Source organism: Helianthus annuus, chromosome 5 (assembly GCF_002127325.2).
Source record: "Helianthus annuus cultivar XRQ/B chromosome 5, HanXRQr2.0-SUNRISE, whole genome shotgun sequence".
Classification (NCBI taxonomy): Eukaryota; Viridiplantae; Streptophyta; class Magnoliopsida; order Asterales; family Asteraceae; genus Helianthus; species Helianthus annuus.
In genome coordinates this window covers 102,915,342-102,933,406 of record NC_035437.2, presented here as the reverse complement: position 1 = coordinate 102,933,406, position 18,065 = coordinate 102,915,342, and the positions used below count along the sequence as shown (strand labels likewise).

Genomic DNA, 18,065 nt, shown 5'->3' with positions numbered 1-18,065 from the left:
AGAATTCTGCACTTAGAGTGGGTTTTAGGCACTTTTCGGCACCTAAACTATCACCTAGTGACGCAGTATTATGGTCCTCACTTTCCTACACTCCTTACTAGTGTAGTACCTTGACTCTGGCTCATACTGAGCCCCAATATATTGTCTGTCTATATGCTGGCATTGTCAGCATGTTTTCTGAGTTATCCGCTCACTGTGCTAACTGTGCTTTCTGCATCAAGTTTGTCACTAAAGGTTGTATGTAATAAATGGAGTGACAGTATGAATGTGATGCATATGTAGGTATGATGCAAAAATCATAAATCAGTTTAATCCGTTAGTTGAAATCAAGCACCGTCATTAAGCACAAATTTAATATAAATTAATTGTACGGATACCTGTAATTGTGAGGGTTGTCACATAATTAGGTGGCAAAAGTCAACACCGGTCAAAGTCGGGAAAAATCGGTGGAAATCCGCTGAAAATCGGACCTAGTCGGTCAAAATTAGGTCAAAACCGGTAGCAATTGGATCAGAATGGGTCAAGATTAGACCAAATCGCTCAAGGGAAAGGTGCTCTTACCATAATTTGAACCAAAATCGAACCAATTTCGAGTCAAAACGAGTCTATATTATGCGAAATCAACATTAGTCAATAGATTCCTGATGTCGCTGTGATTAATGAAGGAGAATTTAGGGGGTCTGATGAACGAAGGACAGGGGAGACGGTGTATGAAGAACGATGGTGGGATTAGGTTTAATAATGTTTTGGTATTTTAACATTTAACCCCTCTCTATTTTCACTAGTTTACACTTGGTCCCTAAACTTTCAGTTTTGTAGATAAAAAAGTATAAAATGAATGTTTTTTTATGTATGAATTTATAAAATTATACATAAAAAACTCAATCCGATTAATCCCTAGGCGATACCCCACCGCCCAACTAGCGTCTAACGTCTTCTACAGCATTGAATATAAGTGAGGATTGAACTTGAGTCTCTATTAGAGAATCTAAGCCTGTTATCGCTAGGCCATAAATGGTGTATTTATGTTAATACATTGATGATATGGATTTGTATTTTGTAAATTATTTATGGGTTAAGTACACAGATAGTCTATGTGGTTTACAAAAATTTTGGATTTGGTCCCTAACTTTCTAAAACTACACAGATGGTTCCTGTGGTTTGCACCTCGTAACACATTTAATACGCAACCAATAAATCTAAAAGTTTAAAGAGATCTAAGTTAGAGACTAAAATATGTTAAAAAGTATGTATTGACGTATTGTAGTATTGAAAAGCTAAGGAATACATTAAAAAAAAGGAGAAGTGTGTACTCTTTATTTAGGGGGTGTTTGGCCTAGCTTTTATTTTTTTGGCTTATGCTTATATTTTAAACTAGCTTATGCTTATTTTCTTTCATTTAATAAGCTCTTTTTAAGTGTTTGGATTAGCTTATATTCTACAAGTTGATAAGCTCTTGTTAAGTGTTTGTGTTAGCTTTTTTTATTTAGCTTATGTTAGTAAAATGACCAAAAGGGGCATGGTTACATATTATCACATAACTTATATTTTATATGTATCAACTTTGTTTTTATGAGTTATACCATCATTTTTGGATAAATTTACGTCGAGGATGACGTAAAACTTCTACAAAAACACATTAATATTCAATAAACATTCATCTTGGTTTGGTTAGTTCTCCTGCAATCATATCTCTAACTGTACTCATGTATAAATCATCTATTCTACGTTATGTACTTGTGTCTTCATTTACTTCATTAATGTCATTAGATCCTGGACCATTATTTAGAGTGTAAGATTCTTGTTGCGCCCTGGTAAATCCTTCATCACATGTATCTTTTTTACTAATATAATTATGAATTGCCATGTATGCTAGCTTGTTTGCATGTATCTTTAGGCACATAAGAAGCATCATAAACACAATTTATCTCACCTAAATCTGCAGAATTGTGCATTACGTGTTTGCATGTATAACTAAGCTTTAAATTCATATATTCTGACATCAGCAATTAGTATATGATGCTATTCTGACATCAGCAATTAGTATATGATGCGTTACTTGTTTTCATTGTTTGCATGTATAACAGAGCTTTAAATTCATATAGTCAAAATAAGATTTTTTAACAATAATCTGACATAAGCAATTTGCAATTAGGACTTATAGCCAAAATAAGATTTTTTTAACAATATTGAAACGGATTAAATGGTTTTTCATAACGACAGTAAATGATGCGTTTTCATTTGTATAAACCCATGGGTAATGAGTAACGACGGTAAATGATGCGTCTTAATAAGTTGTTAAATTCACCATTCTTCAATATTAATCCACCACCATTTGAGGGCAAATGAGTAACTTACACCCTTACATAAATAAGCTTCTTCAAAATAAGCTAAATAACCATCTTCCCATAAGCTTCTTCAAATTAGCTTATATAAGCTAACTAGTGCTAATACCCGCGAATTTCGCGGAGTTTAGAAATGATATGCTTTTTTTTAAAGAAAAAAATTACGTTTATACTAATCATAAAGAAACTATACGCATGGACTTATTATGTAAATCTGAAGTTAAAGATTAAAATACAAAAAAAAATCACGTCTTTAAAGATTCTTTATACATCACATTTATTTATCTGTACAAAGGAAATATAAAACATGTAAATAACTAAATATCATTACAAAAGCATGACGAAGAATTTTAAATGAACGTGATCAAAGCTGGGCAAATATCCATTGCTTCCATGTTCTAGTTGGTATGTACACACCAATGATTTATGACTTGTCATTCATAGTACATGATAGACAATAATCCTAACAAACACAAAACAACTATCATTATTATTATATCATAAAATCATTACCTGAAGAAAGAAATATCTTACTTGCATGCATCGACCAGGCCTTTACTGACTTATCCCCACTGCGTGCATAAAAATAATCAGATCCAGAAACAGCTGCTGCAAGGGCATGAATACCACTGTAACGCCAATCTTTTCCTCATTCATTCTTCTGATTGGCTTCTCGCAGAGGTGTCTCTGAGAATTCCGTACCCTGTTTGAGCTTGAAAAAAATCTGCCATTCTGTAATGGTTTATTATTATTAAAAAAGATCAAATTAGTATTGGGCTCAATAAACCTAATGCCAAGTCGGGTAAATTCTAAACAATAAAAACTTATTTGTAAATGGTCCTATATTGGAATTGTTATGTATTTACTATCTAAAAAGAATAACATATATATATCGGATTTTTTTAAAATCGCGTGCCCTTCGAAATCACGGGCCTTGTGCGGAGGTCCTCGCCGCACACCATCAAAGCCGCCACTGGCTTCTCGTCCTCAATGCCCAAAATGACCATGACCCCCCCCCCCCCACATTATCACCGCTTATACATAATGGTACTTCCCTCTCTACAAAAACTAAAGCCATCACCTTATGCTCATGACCCTTCAATGTGCGTACATGATTTAAACCCTGCATCATCCATCATTAAAATCAAACAATCATCTTTTCTTTTCATGTTATTGTGATAAAGCTTGATGCCACTGCACCAGTTTTATCATCACAAGTATCTTATTTAATTGAAAACTGATATAATACCATTGTTTATATATCAAACACCAAACCTTTAATATTAAGTTAAATAGATGGAAAAATCCTACCAACACATAAGTCACGGATTGAAAGCTAAGAATATTGTATGTGATACTTCTGTAAACAAAAACAAAAAATATTTTTTTATAAGTACGAACTTGAAGCAGAAAAGAAACAATATAAATCTTATAAAGATAAATTAGATACTGTGATTATGAAAATAAATATATATTAACATATTAACGTAAATTAAACAGGAATACCGCTCTGTAGCTTCTTTCATCTGACTATCGCATCAACATAGGGCATGCCATGTGATCAACTTTCAGAAGTATACATTAAACATCTAAATTCTAAAGAAGCATATAAAGGAAGTCAAGCCATGGGTGCAATTCTTGAAAAGAAAAAAAGCTACAATTTCCACAACGGTTCTGGTAAACCACAAGTATATTATAATGTTATGAAAACCATACCTCATGACTGATTATTATTAATATGACTGGAATCATAAGCTAAAGAGATTCTTTGATGGAGATCAAAGAATCAATACCTTGAAATATAACATTCTTTGGGGAGATTATTATTAAATCTCTTATTATCTTGGCAATAATCATAAGGATATTTCCTGACCCATTTAAACCATCTTTTTACATTTTAGTTACAAAAGGGCAAACGCTAGAAAAGATTGGTTCGACAAAGGAAACGCTTACACAATTTGATGAAGATTCCATAAGATAGAATAGGTATGGAAATCCTTTGTGGGATCAAACCACAGGTAAATTCTCTCTTCTCGGTTATCAAAACCGTCAGCATATACACTTGTTTGTAGAATATAAGGTTGGCCGGAAACATTTCCTAGGAACTGAAAGTAGATTTCATCTCTATTAGGCTGATCCGATGTAAGCTGCATTGTCACAAATAAAATTTATAAAATAATATTGATAAGATGAACCAATTGAGGCATGGGTTAATGTGAACTGAACTTATTTTGGCTTACATAGAATGCCAAGACTGTACCGGTTGAATGACCCGGTACCAACTTGATTGGCATGTCAATTTGGCCAAACAAAAACATGTCATTTGAAGAGAAAGCCAAACCTGTCACCAATGTTTTAGTTTGTTGAGTAAAGAGTATCCAGATATAAATCTTGATCAGTTGTTGTATTTTGCTCAAGAATCGGCTCTATTGACCGAACATCTTGACTTGTTGGGGTCACAAAGCTGACGTGTTTTCGTCGTTTTGTTGACCGCCGAAGGGTCCCATCCGATGTAGTCGCCAATACTGGCAGCGTGCAAACGGTGTCAGCTTGAGATACAACTGTGGTTCGGGAAATATCCGATGATGTATCTTGAATCATTTTAACTACAAATACAAAAAAAAAGTTGAAAATGACATTCTTTTTTACCTAAATTCATCATTTTAACTATAAATTAAAAAACCCCAGATCAAAAGGACACTCTTTTTAAACTAAATTCATCATTTTAACTACAAATTTGAAAAACACGGATGAAAGAGACAATCTTTTTTAACTAAATTCATCATTTCAACTTAGAATTCAAAAACCCCATATGAAAAAAACAACCTTTTTAAACTAAACTCAAACGCTAGAAAAGATTGGTTCGACAAAGAAAACGCTAGAAAAGATTGGTTCGACAAAGAAAACGCTTACACAAATTGATGAAGATTCCATAAGATAGAATATGTATGGAAATCCTTTGTGGCATCAAACCATAGGTAAATTCTATCTTCTCGGTTATCAAAACCGTCAGCATATACACTTGTTTGTAGAATATAAGGCTGGCCGGAAACATTTCCTAGGAACTGAAAGCCGATTTCATCTCGATTAGGCTGGTCCGATGTAAGCTGCATTGTCACAAATAAAATATATATAAAATAATATTGATAAGATGAAGCAATTGAGGCATGGGTTAATGTGAACTAAACTTATTTTGGCTCCCACACAGGGTACATGGCTCCAAAAAAGACCACTATTTATGCTCTTACAAACTATCTGAGTTTAGTTCTTTTGCCAACCACAACGTGGTCATTAAATTAATACATAAAAAATTTACAAACATACATTGCCTAGAAGACGTGGACTGCAATTCCAGTAAAAGAATACCAAAGTTTAAATCAAAAAGATTCTTTCCATTAATTAATGAACATAAAACTAAATCATGCATTCACTAACCTCTAGCAATTGTTAAGGGATATATCAAAAGATAACTAAAAAAAACATACTGAGGCATCTACGAACATTGTATTACAAAAAAAAAATCAAATCAATTACAAAAGAAACCATAAATTTTTGTTTGTATCGATCATATACCAAACCCGTGTTCCGTCTGTTGTCCAGAACTGTGGCTCTGGTTGTAAACTTGCACCCGATTATCCGTTTCTTTAAAGTCAGAATCTTCCAATATAACTACAATGACATGTTTTGGTTACAGAATATTTATACACAAACGTACTAACGTGATGATTATCCCGATATCTTGCCACTTGATCAGATGTTGCGTGCACTTCAAAATATTGGGTTATAACTTGTGTTGGTTTCATAATGAAAAATTGTTACTGTAGGAAAGTATTCAAAACATTTTAGTTTTCCTCTCTAGAATTTCCATATCATTCATTATTGAGAAAAAAACTCACAGTACACGTTCGTCTATCAATATTACATAAAACCCCCAATCTAAATTAGGTAAAAAATCAACCTGATTAGCCATTGGAGAAGAAGATGACTACAAATTTTTACTCGCCAGTCTCATTGAGGAACAACGGAATCTCTTTTCCGGCACGATTTCGCCTCCTGGTATGACAATTTCCCGTTGGTGTTCTCAAACAACATGAACTGAACCATTGGCGAAATATATACCAACAGATTCTGTAATCAAAATCAAAATATCAGTAAGAGAAAAATGAATGTGAAGAATATTTGAAATCAAAAAATGACCTTGAAAGCATAGCCAACCATCAGCGTTGTTGAAATCAAAAACACAATAACATAAACATACACATCTCATATATACATACCTTTTTGTAGACGATCGAAGACATTAAAGATATATGTAATAATCAGTGATATACCTGGGTTGAAGAGAGTGTGGTGGATCTTTCAAGATGTGACATAATCAAAAAGAAAAGGATGAATGATCTTCAACGTCATCGAGGATTTGCAGCCGATGGAGATCTGGAAGGAGAGCGTTGGAGATTGGAGCGAAGGAGAGTGGCGATGATTCTAAAGAAAGATCTATGCAGAGTTCTAAAGAGCGGAGGGAGAGAGGAGTAGAGAATCTAGGGTTTGAGGAAGCGATGGGAAGAGAGAGAGAGGCGTATGTGGAAGGAGACAGGAGAAACCCTAGGTCTATGCGAATGAAACGTAAGAAGTCGGGTTATAATGACCCGAATGTGTTATTCGGATCCCGCGTTCGGTTCACATCAAGGGGAATGAAGAGTTTAGAGAAATGGCGGGAAAATGAGTTTTAGAGAGGAGGACATGTGTCCCCTAATTAAGGCTTTTATTAGGTTGTATAGATAAGCATAAGCTTAAAAAACTAAACCAAACACCTAGTTAAGCTTATTTTATAAAAAAAAAAGCTAAAAAAGCTATAAGCTTGGTTAAAAAAGCTAGGCCAAACACCCCCTTACAGAAAGAAAAGTGAAAGAGACAAAATTGTTGGTATTTCTTGTGTTAGGGTTTTATTATCTACTGAACTCCGTTGGGTAGAAGAAAGAAGAGAAGAAATGGAGACTTCGCTGAGATACGGCGGAGATTCGAGCGCCCTGAAAATCAACAAGACGCCGACGAGCAACAACAAGAAGGGTCCTCAGACGGTGAGGTACGCCAGCGATGCTTCCGGCTCCGCCCTCAAAATCTATGCTAAGCAGAAGTTCCATATCGATTCCAACACTCGTCTTCAGGTACCTTCCTTTTTACCTCTTCCTTATCCTGTGTGAGTCGTTTCGATGAAATCCTCAAAGACTTGTTATATGCGACCTTCAGCTGAATTATATGGATTATGAAGGAATTGCTGTCTGTCATAATAAGCCTATGAATTATCTAGGTTTAGATGCATCCAATTGACATATTTAGCCTTCCTATCATCTCTCATTTCACATTGGCCTTATAATAACAAGGTTACATAATTATACTTAACTCCAATAGAAATACCTAAATAACCAAACTTACGGCCTAAAAAGTCTAAAGGCGGCGTCTAAAAAGTCTAAAGGCGGCGTTATCGCACAATGCAAGTTAACAATAAAGCCCTTGTGGCGCGAGGGGCTTTATCCCACACCATATAGCCTAATGAATTAAAGCCACATATATAAAAATGAAAGCAACTTTTAATTTCAAAAATCTCTTCATCAAACACCGCCACTGACACCAGAGTAGCAGCAGTCAAACAAAGATATAGGGCTGAAGCAATAAGAGTTAGGGTAATTATTTATTAATACTAGGTACCCTACAAACAAAATATCCGAATGCTCACACATGGTTCCAAAGCTGTATCTATATCAAAATAATACACTAGATTCACTACTCTTTAAGTATATCTGAAAATCAGAAGGTATGTATGGAACTGGGCCACATGACCATAGTTGTTAATTGTGAATAGCGGACGATAGCAACAAGCAACCTATGCGCTACGTAGCAATAGCGATGAAATAGCGGGCACTATTTTATGTTTAGTGATACACTAGAAGAAAATTTTAGAAATATTTTATATGTAAATTATATCCAAATCATGGTTTTAAAAAACGTTTGAGGCGTGCGCCTCAAGGCGCGCCTCTAGGCGAAACGGCCAAAAAACGAGTCTGAGGCGTGCCTCATGGTGTTTTTAATGTATATGCGCCTCAGAGGGGCTGAGGTGCTAAGAAAGCTGCGCCTCAGGGGATTTTGATAGTTGTTTTTGATGTTTTTGACTTTTTGTGTCAATTTCAAGCATGTCATGTCTTTTTTAAGTGTGTTTTTGATGATTTTGATGAATCCGGTGATGAAATTAGTTAGTATTATTATTTTTGTAATATATATAATTTTTATATGCCTCGATTCGCCTAGAGGCTTACGCCTCGTGAGGCGAAGGGAAAACGCCTCGAAACTCGTTTCCGTTCTTTTAAACCTTGATCCAAATACGGTGTTTCTGTACGTATATTTAACAAAAAACCTACAATCCATCCATTGTATATGTATATTTATTACTATTTATATTAAAACAAAAAAAACAACAAAACCTGAAATCCCGCTATTTGCTCGCTATGGAGGCGCCAAAATCAGATAGTGATGAATGAGCGCTTCGCTACACTATTCACTATAGCGCTCGCTATGAGCGCAATTAACAACTATGCACATGGCCACAAAATAATCATTTCATTGGCGCCACAATGACATATACCACAAGTAGTTGACTTGGTATTCTTATGTGATGTCTTCAAGTCTAAGGATTTAGTATAAATGTATATATATACCAACCCTACACTCAAAAGTATTTCACCATGCCTAAAGATTCTTAGTCAAAGGATGTCATATGATGACAAGCAATTTTATAAAGATTCCAAAATTATAAACAATTTATTTCACAAAATTTTAGCTCAAACAAAAAGGAAGTGGATAACGCGGCGCTGTCATAATGACTTTTAATAGGTAGGGAAGTAGCATAATATCTAACAAAGCAAATAAAGGTATTGCTAAAAAGAAGTATGAACATCCATACTTGGATAAGTGTTTAACGAAGTGTACATTAAGCAAATCATCCTAAGTTGATTATCATCGCTGGTTATTGGTATTCTTTTACTATCAAGGTTTGTTTTGTTACCTAATAAGCTGGGAGGTTGATAACAAAATCTTTCTAAATCTATGAGACAATTCATATACAAAATCTTTCTAAATCTATGAGACAATTCATATGTTTTATCATCATCATCATCTTGGTTTTAAAAAGCGATAGGTGCACAAAAGCGACGAGCTTGGCTTTAAAATGCGTGTAGCGATCTGATGCGTTTTGATCTCAAAATCCGATGTGTGATGCGCAATGCGTGAAGCGCACGCATCACGTATGCGAGATGTTCTCTTTTCAAAAATACTTAAAAAACATTTATAACTAATTTTTTAACTTGTGAACCTTTAAACACTAAAATATAATATATTGTCATCATCTATAGTCAAATTTGTCCAAATAAAGATCTAATTTGTTCAAATACCGGTCAACCGCATAAGGCGCCACATTAGACCAAATCATGTGATGCGCGCATCATGGAACCGCAACACGCGATGCGATCTCATCATTGCATCATGTGATGCGCGCATTATGCGCGCATTTTAAAACCAAGGCGACGAGGTCTAAAATTGAGATGCGAAGCACAAAGCGCAAAAGCGGTGGGCTTTTCTTACCCGAGGCGCAAGGTGTTTATATAATTTTTTTATATATCCCATACATATCCCATAGGTTTTTAGCTTCTTTTAACCAAAATATAGCTATAAATAAGGCTTTTATACCCTTTTACTTACATGCATAGTTATTAAAAGCGAGCGCTTTTTGCGCCTAGGCGATTTTTTAGGGCGAAGCGCATTTAATGCGCTTCTGTTACCAAGGTAATTAAAGCGATTAATTATGGCAGTTGTTATTAATTAGGGAATTTTGTTATTTAATGATAAATGCTTCGATTTTTTCTCTAGGCCTCAACATAAACAAATTTAATGATACTTTTTAATGCGCAATTAATACTAATTAAGGTCTTTTTTAATGACAAATTCTTGCAGTTAATACTAATTAAGGTGTTTTTTTAATGACAAAATTTTCATATTCTCCTCTTTATAAGACCTCAAAACAAACGATTAATGACAAATTTTTCATATTCTCCTCTTTATAAGACCTCAAAACAAACGATTCTAGCAAACTATTAAACTTTTTAATCTCCAAAAAATATTAAAAACCAGATCCTGTAATTTATATTTATCTAATTACATCTGAAAAAAAATTTATTATATGCCATTAAAATTTAAATTAATATGTAGAAATCTTTTGTAGTTTTATAAAATAAAAAATGTCTATTTAGTACTACTTTTCTTCACTAACACACTACTCTTTAGAATTTTTGGTACTAATTAGATGATAATGAACATTTTGGTTTTAAGTATTTTGTTATGTGAGACTTTTTAAGTGCTACTATGAACATTATTGTTTTAGTTTTGAGTACTTTATTCCCTTAATGAACTTTTTAATTTTTTTATTTAAGTGCGCTTTTTTTTTCTCGGGCCCACGCTTTTTTTGCGCCTATCGCCTAGGCCCTAATCGGAGCCTATGCGCCTAGAGTGCGCTTCGCGCCTTTAATAACTATGCTTACATGTACAAGTCAAAAACCCAAGGTACAACTTTTTTCTACAGAAAAACACCTCAGATACATGAGCCGCGTGCCTCAGGCATAAAATCCCCCAAAAAACCCCAAAATTCTGCGCCTTTTGGGCGCTTCTTATAATTACACAAGGCGTTGAGCGAAAAAGCCCCAGAAGTTGCGCCTTAGTGCGCCTCGCGCCTCAGCGCGCCTCAGGCGCGCTTTTTAAAAAAGGATGATCATACTCAGTAAATCCCACCAATTGCAAAGCTAAGGTAGGGTCTGAGGAGGGTAGATGTAGACAACCTTACCTCTACCCTGTAGGATTAGAGAGGCTGCTTCCAGTGAGATCCCCGGCTCGATAGTAGTTTTGTATCAAGCCTTGGACCTAAGGCACATAACACTCAAACAATCGGGACAAAGAACGATTGGTGCATGTACCTCCGTGTCTTTCAGCTATCAACGCCACCACATGATGCATGATTAACCGTTCGCCGCTTTTAACTTTATTTTCTCGAAACTACTAAAATAACGTTAAATTTAGTACCATCCCACTCTTTCCCCCCCGAGCGCCCACACATATATACATTATATGCGCACACCGCAAGCAGGGCAACAATTGATACGTTTATAACCCAATAATCAAATTGCAACACTTGTATTGTAGGAGATGCCCGATTTTCATGAACTATGATTTGGAGTTGTTCATGTTAAGACTGGAACTGATGCAACACACGCGCACACACGAACTCAAACAGAAAAGAAAACGTAGACAAAGAGGTAGAACACGTAAAAGTTACTCAAAACACTTGCTCAAAAAATAGCTAAGAGAACATAGACAAAGATTTATAATATTATTTTTGTAACAATATTAATTTATGATCATACTTATAAGACATTAATCATTAAAAAATCTGGTTTATCATTAACAAATTAAGTTTATTTTTAGACTTGGGTAGATGGCAGACATTGTGTAATTAAATGATACTTTTCTTAACATCATGTTTGTTTTTTCATTATCAACTAATTAGTAATTCAGATTTTTTCTTGATACATATTTAAACACCTTTCATAATTTATTTTTTTATTTTGGTGTATTTTTTGAGAACATGGTAGAGTAGTTGAAACTCTCGAGGTGGAGGGGAGGAGGTGGAGAGGCAGGCCCAAATTCACGAGGTGGAGGGGAGGGGAGGAGGAGTAGAGGCAGACCCAAAATCACTTGGGATGAGCGGATTAGGCAGGATTTGCAAAAATTGCACCTCTCTGAGAACATGGTCCATGATAGGAGCTCGTGGAGACGTAGGATTAAGGTTAAAGATTTCTAGGAGAGGGTTCAATTGTGTTTTTAGGGGTAGTGTATAGTCGTAGATATGTATCTATTTGTAATTTTGTATAGGCTGTTTGTGTTGTTATATTTTTCTTGTTTACCATGCACTCTTTCACCACTCATGTTATATTGGTAGCTTCATACACACACACATACACCTCATGTTCTATTTTTTTTTTTTCCCTGGGTGTTTTGGAGCCGAGGGTCTCACTGGAAGCAGCCTCTCTATCCCTAGGGATAGGGGTAAGGTGTGCCTACATCCCACCCTCCCCAGACCCTACCAATAGCTCTCTGCTATTTGTGGGATTTTACTGGGTATGATTGATTGATTGATTGATTGATGGTGTATTTTTTGAAACTTAACAGCTTAATGGAGAACTCGATACAAGGATTGGAGCTCCAACTTTTTTCAGTGCACTTCTGAGATACTTTCCTCCGGAAGTATGATATCATTTTTCTCCCTGCTAAAATTAATAAACTTTTACAACTACTTGTAACATCTTTAACCTTTTAATTCTAAATTTTTGTAACTTTAACAGCTTTCGGCAAAGATTGGAGCCGGATTACAATATACTAAGCGTGAGAAACTTCATTATACCATGCATGGGAAAAAATCATTTCCACTGATTCCTGATCAATTTGTCAATTTTGTTATTAAGGGTCGTTGCGATCTCGACAAAGAATTTAAACAGGTTACCGTTTTGCCCAATAAATAAACTTTAATTTTAAGTATTTTACTTTCTATTAAGGGATTTTTTTTCATACGTATTATGTTTCTCTTATGGTATTATGTATTTCTAACAGCCAACACCAAGTGGAGCAGCTGAACTGGTTTGGAACATTGTTGATTTTCAGAAAGATCAAGAGTTAAGGCTTAAAGTGGGCTACGAAATCTTTGACAAGGTATTTTTCATTGAAAAATGAACGGCTTGGATACCAAGTAATTTCTTAATGCAGCTTGCAGTTGCTTTAACTGTGACACATAGGACGGTTATGTAACTGTATAAGGGTGTCTCAAATTATATCTTTAAAACACCAAGTGTAAGTACTTGATGTGCGCGCGTGTGTGTCTTACGTTTTATCTTCATGCAGTTTTTTTATGGGATTTGTTGGTTTGTTAATTTTGGATTTTTGTAAATTTTTTATTGCAGATTCCGTATGTACAAGTGAGGGAAAACAACTGGACATTCACTGCTGATGCTAATGGCAAATGGAATGTGAAATATAATCTATGATTCAAAAATCTTGTTATCTGTATTTTTACCTTGTATTAAGAAATCAAGAGCATCAGTTAATTTGTGTAGGTTTGTAGATGCCGCTACTGAAAAAAATGACGGAATTTAGGTTTTTAAAGATATAATGCTGTTACATTTTCTTACTCATCGTCGCGTTTATCCGTTCAAACAGTACCTTGTCCCAGGGTTTTATTTGATCGGTTTGCGGGTTGAGATTGTTTCATGTAAACCGAACTGATTTTAACTTCTACAAACCCGATTTCAAAACCAAGTTTGGATTTGGTAGCTTTGTTGTTTTATGGTGAAACTTGTTTTTAAACCAATTCTTAAATTATTAAGTATATGAATGAATGTAAGATGTTAGGGACAAACCGAACATAGGTAATATGTGTGTAAATCGTCAAAATAACAGAATCAACCTTCATGAATCCTTTAAAATTGTATTTTGAGTAAACTGCTCTTTTGTTTCATGAGGTTTGGTCACCACTTTAGTTCAAAATTCAAACCTTTTTAAATCTGGGTCCTGTGGTTTCACTTTTATTGCCATTTTGGTCTAAAAATGAAATCACTTGATATTTGGCTAATAAAATCTTGTTATTTTATCCTTTTCCTCAGGGGCAAAATAGTCGATATAAATTTATTATAACACATTATTAATTAAATTCATTAAATTAAATATCCCCCTTGTCCATTTAATTTAATTAATTTAAGCGCGTGTTCACCACCACCGTCAAAAAGAGAGGAACTTCCCAAAACCTTCTTCCCCTAAAGTCACCTGCATTGGTCAAGTTAGAGTTAGAAGCAAGAAGAAAAATGCCAAAAAGCTCAAAACTTTATCAAGAAAACATAATGCTGAATCAGCTGATGATGTTAGTTTTAGAAAATTTGATCATACCCTTGATGGGTTTCCTTCAAAACGTCATAAACATAAAGAGGGTTTGAATCTTGGATCAAAGGGTGCTCAAAATGACCATCAAGATCAGGAATGTTCACAGGTGCAGAGGAAATGAGTGCATATTCCGGTGACTGTTTGTGATGCTTTGAGAGCGTTTGGACCAGAGTTCAGTTGCTTGTTTCCTTGCCGGAGAGAAGAGAAAACAACGGTGGCACGGTGGCTGGTGGCGGTGCAGGATGGTGGAAAAGTTATTGAATTGGTTGTTGGAGATGAAGAACAAGATGATGATGATGGAGAAAGTGTTGGGAAAAAGAGACATGTGTTTGATCATCTGCAGATTGTTGGTGATAGAATTGAAGGGTATAAAGATGAAGCAAGAGTGAGTGTTTGTGTGCCACCAAAGAATGCTTTGTTGTTGATGAGATGTAGATCTGATCCCATGAAAATTGAAGGTATTAATAGATCTTATGAACCAAATGTTGAGAAAACTGATGAAGAAGATGAACCTTTTGACAATGAAGATAAAATCAAAGAAGATTTGGAAGAAAATCTTCAAGTGGGGCAGAAGAAAGTCATGATCTTGGATCATGATCAAGAAATTGTTAATGTGCAACAAGACGAAGATAATAAAGATCAAGAAATTAATTAATTTAATTAATAATGTGTTATAATAAATTTATATTGATCATTTTGCCCCTGAGTAAAATGACAAAGTAATAGGATTTTATTAGCCAAATATCAGGTGATTTCATTTTTGGACAAAAATGGCAATAAAAGTGAAACCACAGGGACCCAGATTTAAAAGATTTGAGTTTTGGACTAAAGTGACAAAAAGTGACCAAACTTCAGGGACCAAAATGGCATAACTCTTGTATTTTTCTTATAATCAAAACTAATATATATATATAGAGGAAAGTTAACGTACATTATGGCTTAACGTACATCACGTACGACAGGTAATTACACACGTTCATTTTAAAATCACGCACATTATAACTTAAAAATCCAAAATCACGCATGTTGAAACACAATAATAACGCATATTGAAAACATTAAACACGCATGATATAGAACAAATCACACACATTATCGTACGTGAAGTATGTTAAGCCGTAATGTACGATATACTTTGTCTATATATATATATATATATATATATATATATATATATAGGATTCGGTTCAAATGAAAATCACCACGAGTTGTGAGAACCGTGAGAATTTTTTGATCCCGCGCGAGTTGGGCTAAAGTTTTTTTTTTCTGCACAAACGTAGATGAAAACATTATAAACACATCTGTAAAAAAAAGTATAAAAAAATTGTCGAGACGTTAGTTTTGACTAATGCAAGTTTTTTTTACGCGCTAGTGTAAAATTTTACAGTTGATAACTAATTTTTTTTATCATGGCGTAAAAAAACTTGAATTAGTCAAAACTAACGACTCGACAATATTTTTAACTTTTTTTACAGATGTGTTTATAATGTTTGCATCTACGTTTGTGTAAAATTTTTTTGGCCTAACTCGCGCGGGATCAAAAAGTTCTCACAAGTCGTGGTTCTCATTTTAACTCATCCCTATATATATATATATATATATATATATATATATAGGGAGGGGCTCATGCGAGAACCACCCTTATTGTGAGAACCTTGAGAACCAATGTGAACACAACCTAAAATAGCTAAAAAAAACCTAACCCCACCCCCCCCCCCCCAAAAAAAAAAAAAAAAAAAAAAAAAAAAAAAAAAACTAACCCCACCCTCCCCCACCCCCCAAAAACCTAAACCCCCCTCCCCCCTCCCCCACCCCCCAAAAACCTAAACCCACCCCCCCCCCCCAAAGCTAAAATGCTAAAAACTAAACCACTAAAAAACCTAAAAAAAATATAAAATTTTTTTTTGAATTTTTTAATATTTTTCATGTTAAAATCGCTACTTTTAGAAGCCAAAAAAAATAACCCTAAACCCTAAAATTTTTTTTTTTTGCTTCGAAAAGTAGCGATATTTTTATAAAAAATATTAAAAAATTCAAAAAAAAATTTTTTGGGTGATTTTTAGCTATTTTTAGGCATTTTTGGTGTGTTCACATTGGTTCTCACGGTTCTCACAATAAGAGGTGGTTCTCGCATGATCTTCTCCATATATATATATATATATATATATATATATATATATATATATATATATATATATATATATATATATATATATATATATATATATATATATATATATAGGGGAGCGCTAAAATGAAAACCATCTCCAGTTGTAAGAACCGCGAGAACCACTCTTAACCAACCAGATTATGCCAACATAAAGGCTATTTTGGTCATTTACCCCAAATGTCAAATCCCTCTTTCTCTCTCCATTTAATGCACCAGATATTATTTTAAATCTCTCAACCCTTTCTCTCTCTTCAATAATATAACTCCCCGCTTCTCTCACTCCTGCAAAACCCTAATCCAAACACCTCTCTCTCTTCCTCAAGTTCCTCCCTCACCCTCCGATGAACAGGGCAGCCTACGGCGATCTCCGGCGAAGGTAGGTGGACGACGGCGATCTCCGGCGACCAGGTTCCTCTTTCGACACCTGACAATTGCTGGCGACAACCCAAGAGATGAGACAGCCGGCCACCCTGTCGTGGTGGGCCGGCGATAGTGATGACGGAGACAAGCACACCCACGCGATTCGAGAAAGAGAGAGACGCGTCGGAGGGGGGCGGGGATAGATCGACGGACGGCGGCGTTGGTTCGCCGATCGGAGCAGCGGCGGAGGTGGGTCGAAGCTCCGGCAGCTGTGTAACCGGGTAAATCTTTTCAACTTCCTTGTTTCTTTAAGATATTCCAGATCCATGTTTCTTTCTTTCATTTTTTTTGGCCGGTACTGATCATTTCAGGCGGAGGGGGGTGTGGTTTCCAATAATGATGATGTTTAATAGATGATAACCGATGAGATGATGAAGACAGTAATGGCACGAAAGTGGTGGTGGTTTCCGTTGGTGGGCATCCAGGTCATTTAATTTTCATCCATCCCTATTGTCTACTGTCGTATTTTTGGAATTGCCACTGAAGCTTTGTACTACAGTTAATTAAAGTCATCCAAATGTAGTCTTGTTTTTTTTTAATTATTTTTTCATCAGACACTTTCCATATGCCAGTTAGTATAAATATTAATGTGAAGAAAATTTGGTTGCTTCATATTTTGATGTGCTACATGTTTTGATGATGCTCTATGACTATCTAGTGGATTTGAAGAAATATAAATAAAAAATGGACAACGATCCTCTAATCCTCTGTGACTTCCTTTTCATGTTTGTGCTACCCCTATTTAAAACTAATGCCTTGTATAACAATAGAATCCACAAGTAATCATGTAAATTAGCAATTAGCAAGGTATATCACAGAACACATATTTCAATTAATAACTGTGTTTTTGATATTGCGAGTTTGAGAATTGATCCTATCGTTTCAAAAAGGGTTTATATATGCTATAGAATTGATCTTGGATGCCCAACCATTTGTGTTTTTTATATTGCGGGTTTGAGAATTGATCATGTCTTCCGTTGTTTTCTGTGAATTGTCGTTAGTTGGAAGAAAAGGTTCCGTAAACTTTTTAACGTAAAACGTAAAAAGTAAAGTTTTTAACGTAAAAAGTTTAACGTAAAGCGTAAAACGTAAAAAGTTTAACGTTT

At 35.0% G+C, this 18,065-nt stretch overlaps 1 protein-coding gene, 1 long non-coding RNA gene and 1 other non-coding gene across 11 annotated transcripts; 2 read left to right on the top strand and 1 right to left on the bottom strand.

Annotated features, from left to right (window-relative positions):
• Nucleotides 1-2,549: 2,549 nt before the first annotated feature.
• LOC110940857 lies at nucleotides 2,550-7,069 on the bottom strand. 9 transcript variants are annotated; one of them, XR_002593588.2, is made up of 9 exons: nucleotides 6,677-7,064; nucleotides 6,304-6,473; nucleotides 5,919-6,014; nucleotides 5,259-5,452; nucleotides 4,687-4,951; nucleotides 3,852-4,492; nucleotides 3,657-3,705; nucleotides 2,880-3,468; nucleotides 2,550-2,808 (listed from the first exon to the last, which is right to left on the bottom strand). It is a non-coding gene; the product is annotated as an uncharacterized LOC110940857 (transcript). The 9 variants fall into 9 exon arrangements; XR_004892638.1 differs by having other exon boundaries at nucleotides 2,880-3,077; nucleotides 3,427-4,492; nucleotides 6,677-7,065; XR_004892637.1 differs by having other exon boundaries at nucleotides 3,657-4,492; nucleotides 6,677-7,065.
• A 190-nt stretch (nucleotides 7,070-7,259) lies between these two features.
• LOC110940856 (outer envelope pore protein 21A, chloroplastic) lies at nucleotides 7,260-13,748 on the top strand. Its single transcript, XM_022182426.2, has 5 exons — nucleotides 7,260-7,510; nucleotides 12,612-12,686; nucleotides 12,785-12,937; nucleotides 13,050-13,148; nucleotides 13,397-13,748. Exons 1-5 carry the CDS (start codon nucleotides 7,334-7,336, stop codon nucleotides 13,478-13,480), a joined length of 588 nt encoding a protein of 195 aa, XP_022038118.1. The 5' UTR covers nucleotides 7,260-7,333; the 3' UTR covers nucleotides 13,481-13,748.
• A 3,031-nt stretch (nucleotides 13,749-16,779) lies between these two features.
• Nucleotides 16,780-17,573, top strand: LOC110940855. The gene is made up of 2 exons (XR_002593587.2): nucleotides 16,780-17,180; nucleotides 17,271-17,573. It is a non-coding gene; the product is annotated as an uncharacterized LOC110940855 (long non-coding RNA).
• Nucleotides 17,574-18,065: the final 492 nt, after the last annotated feature.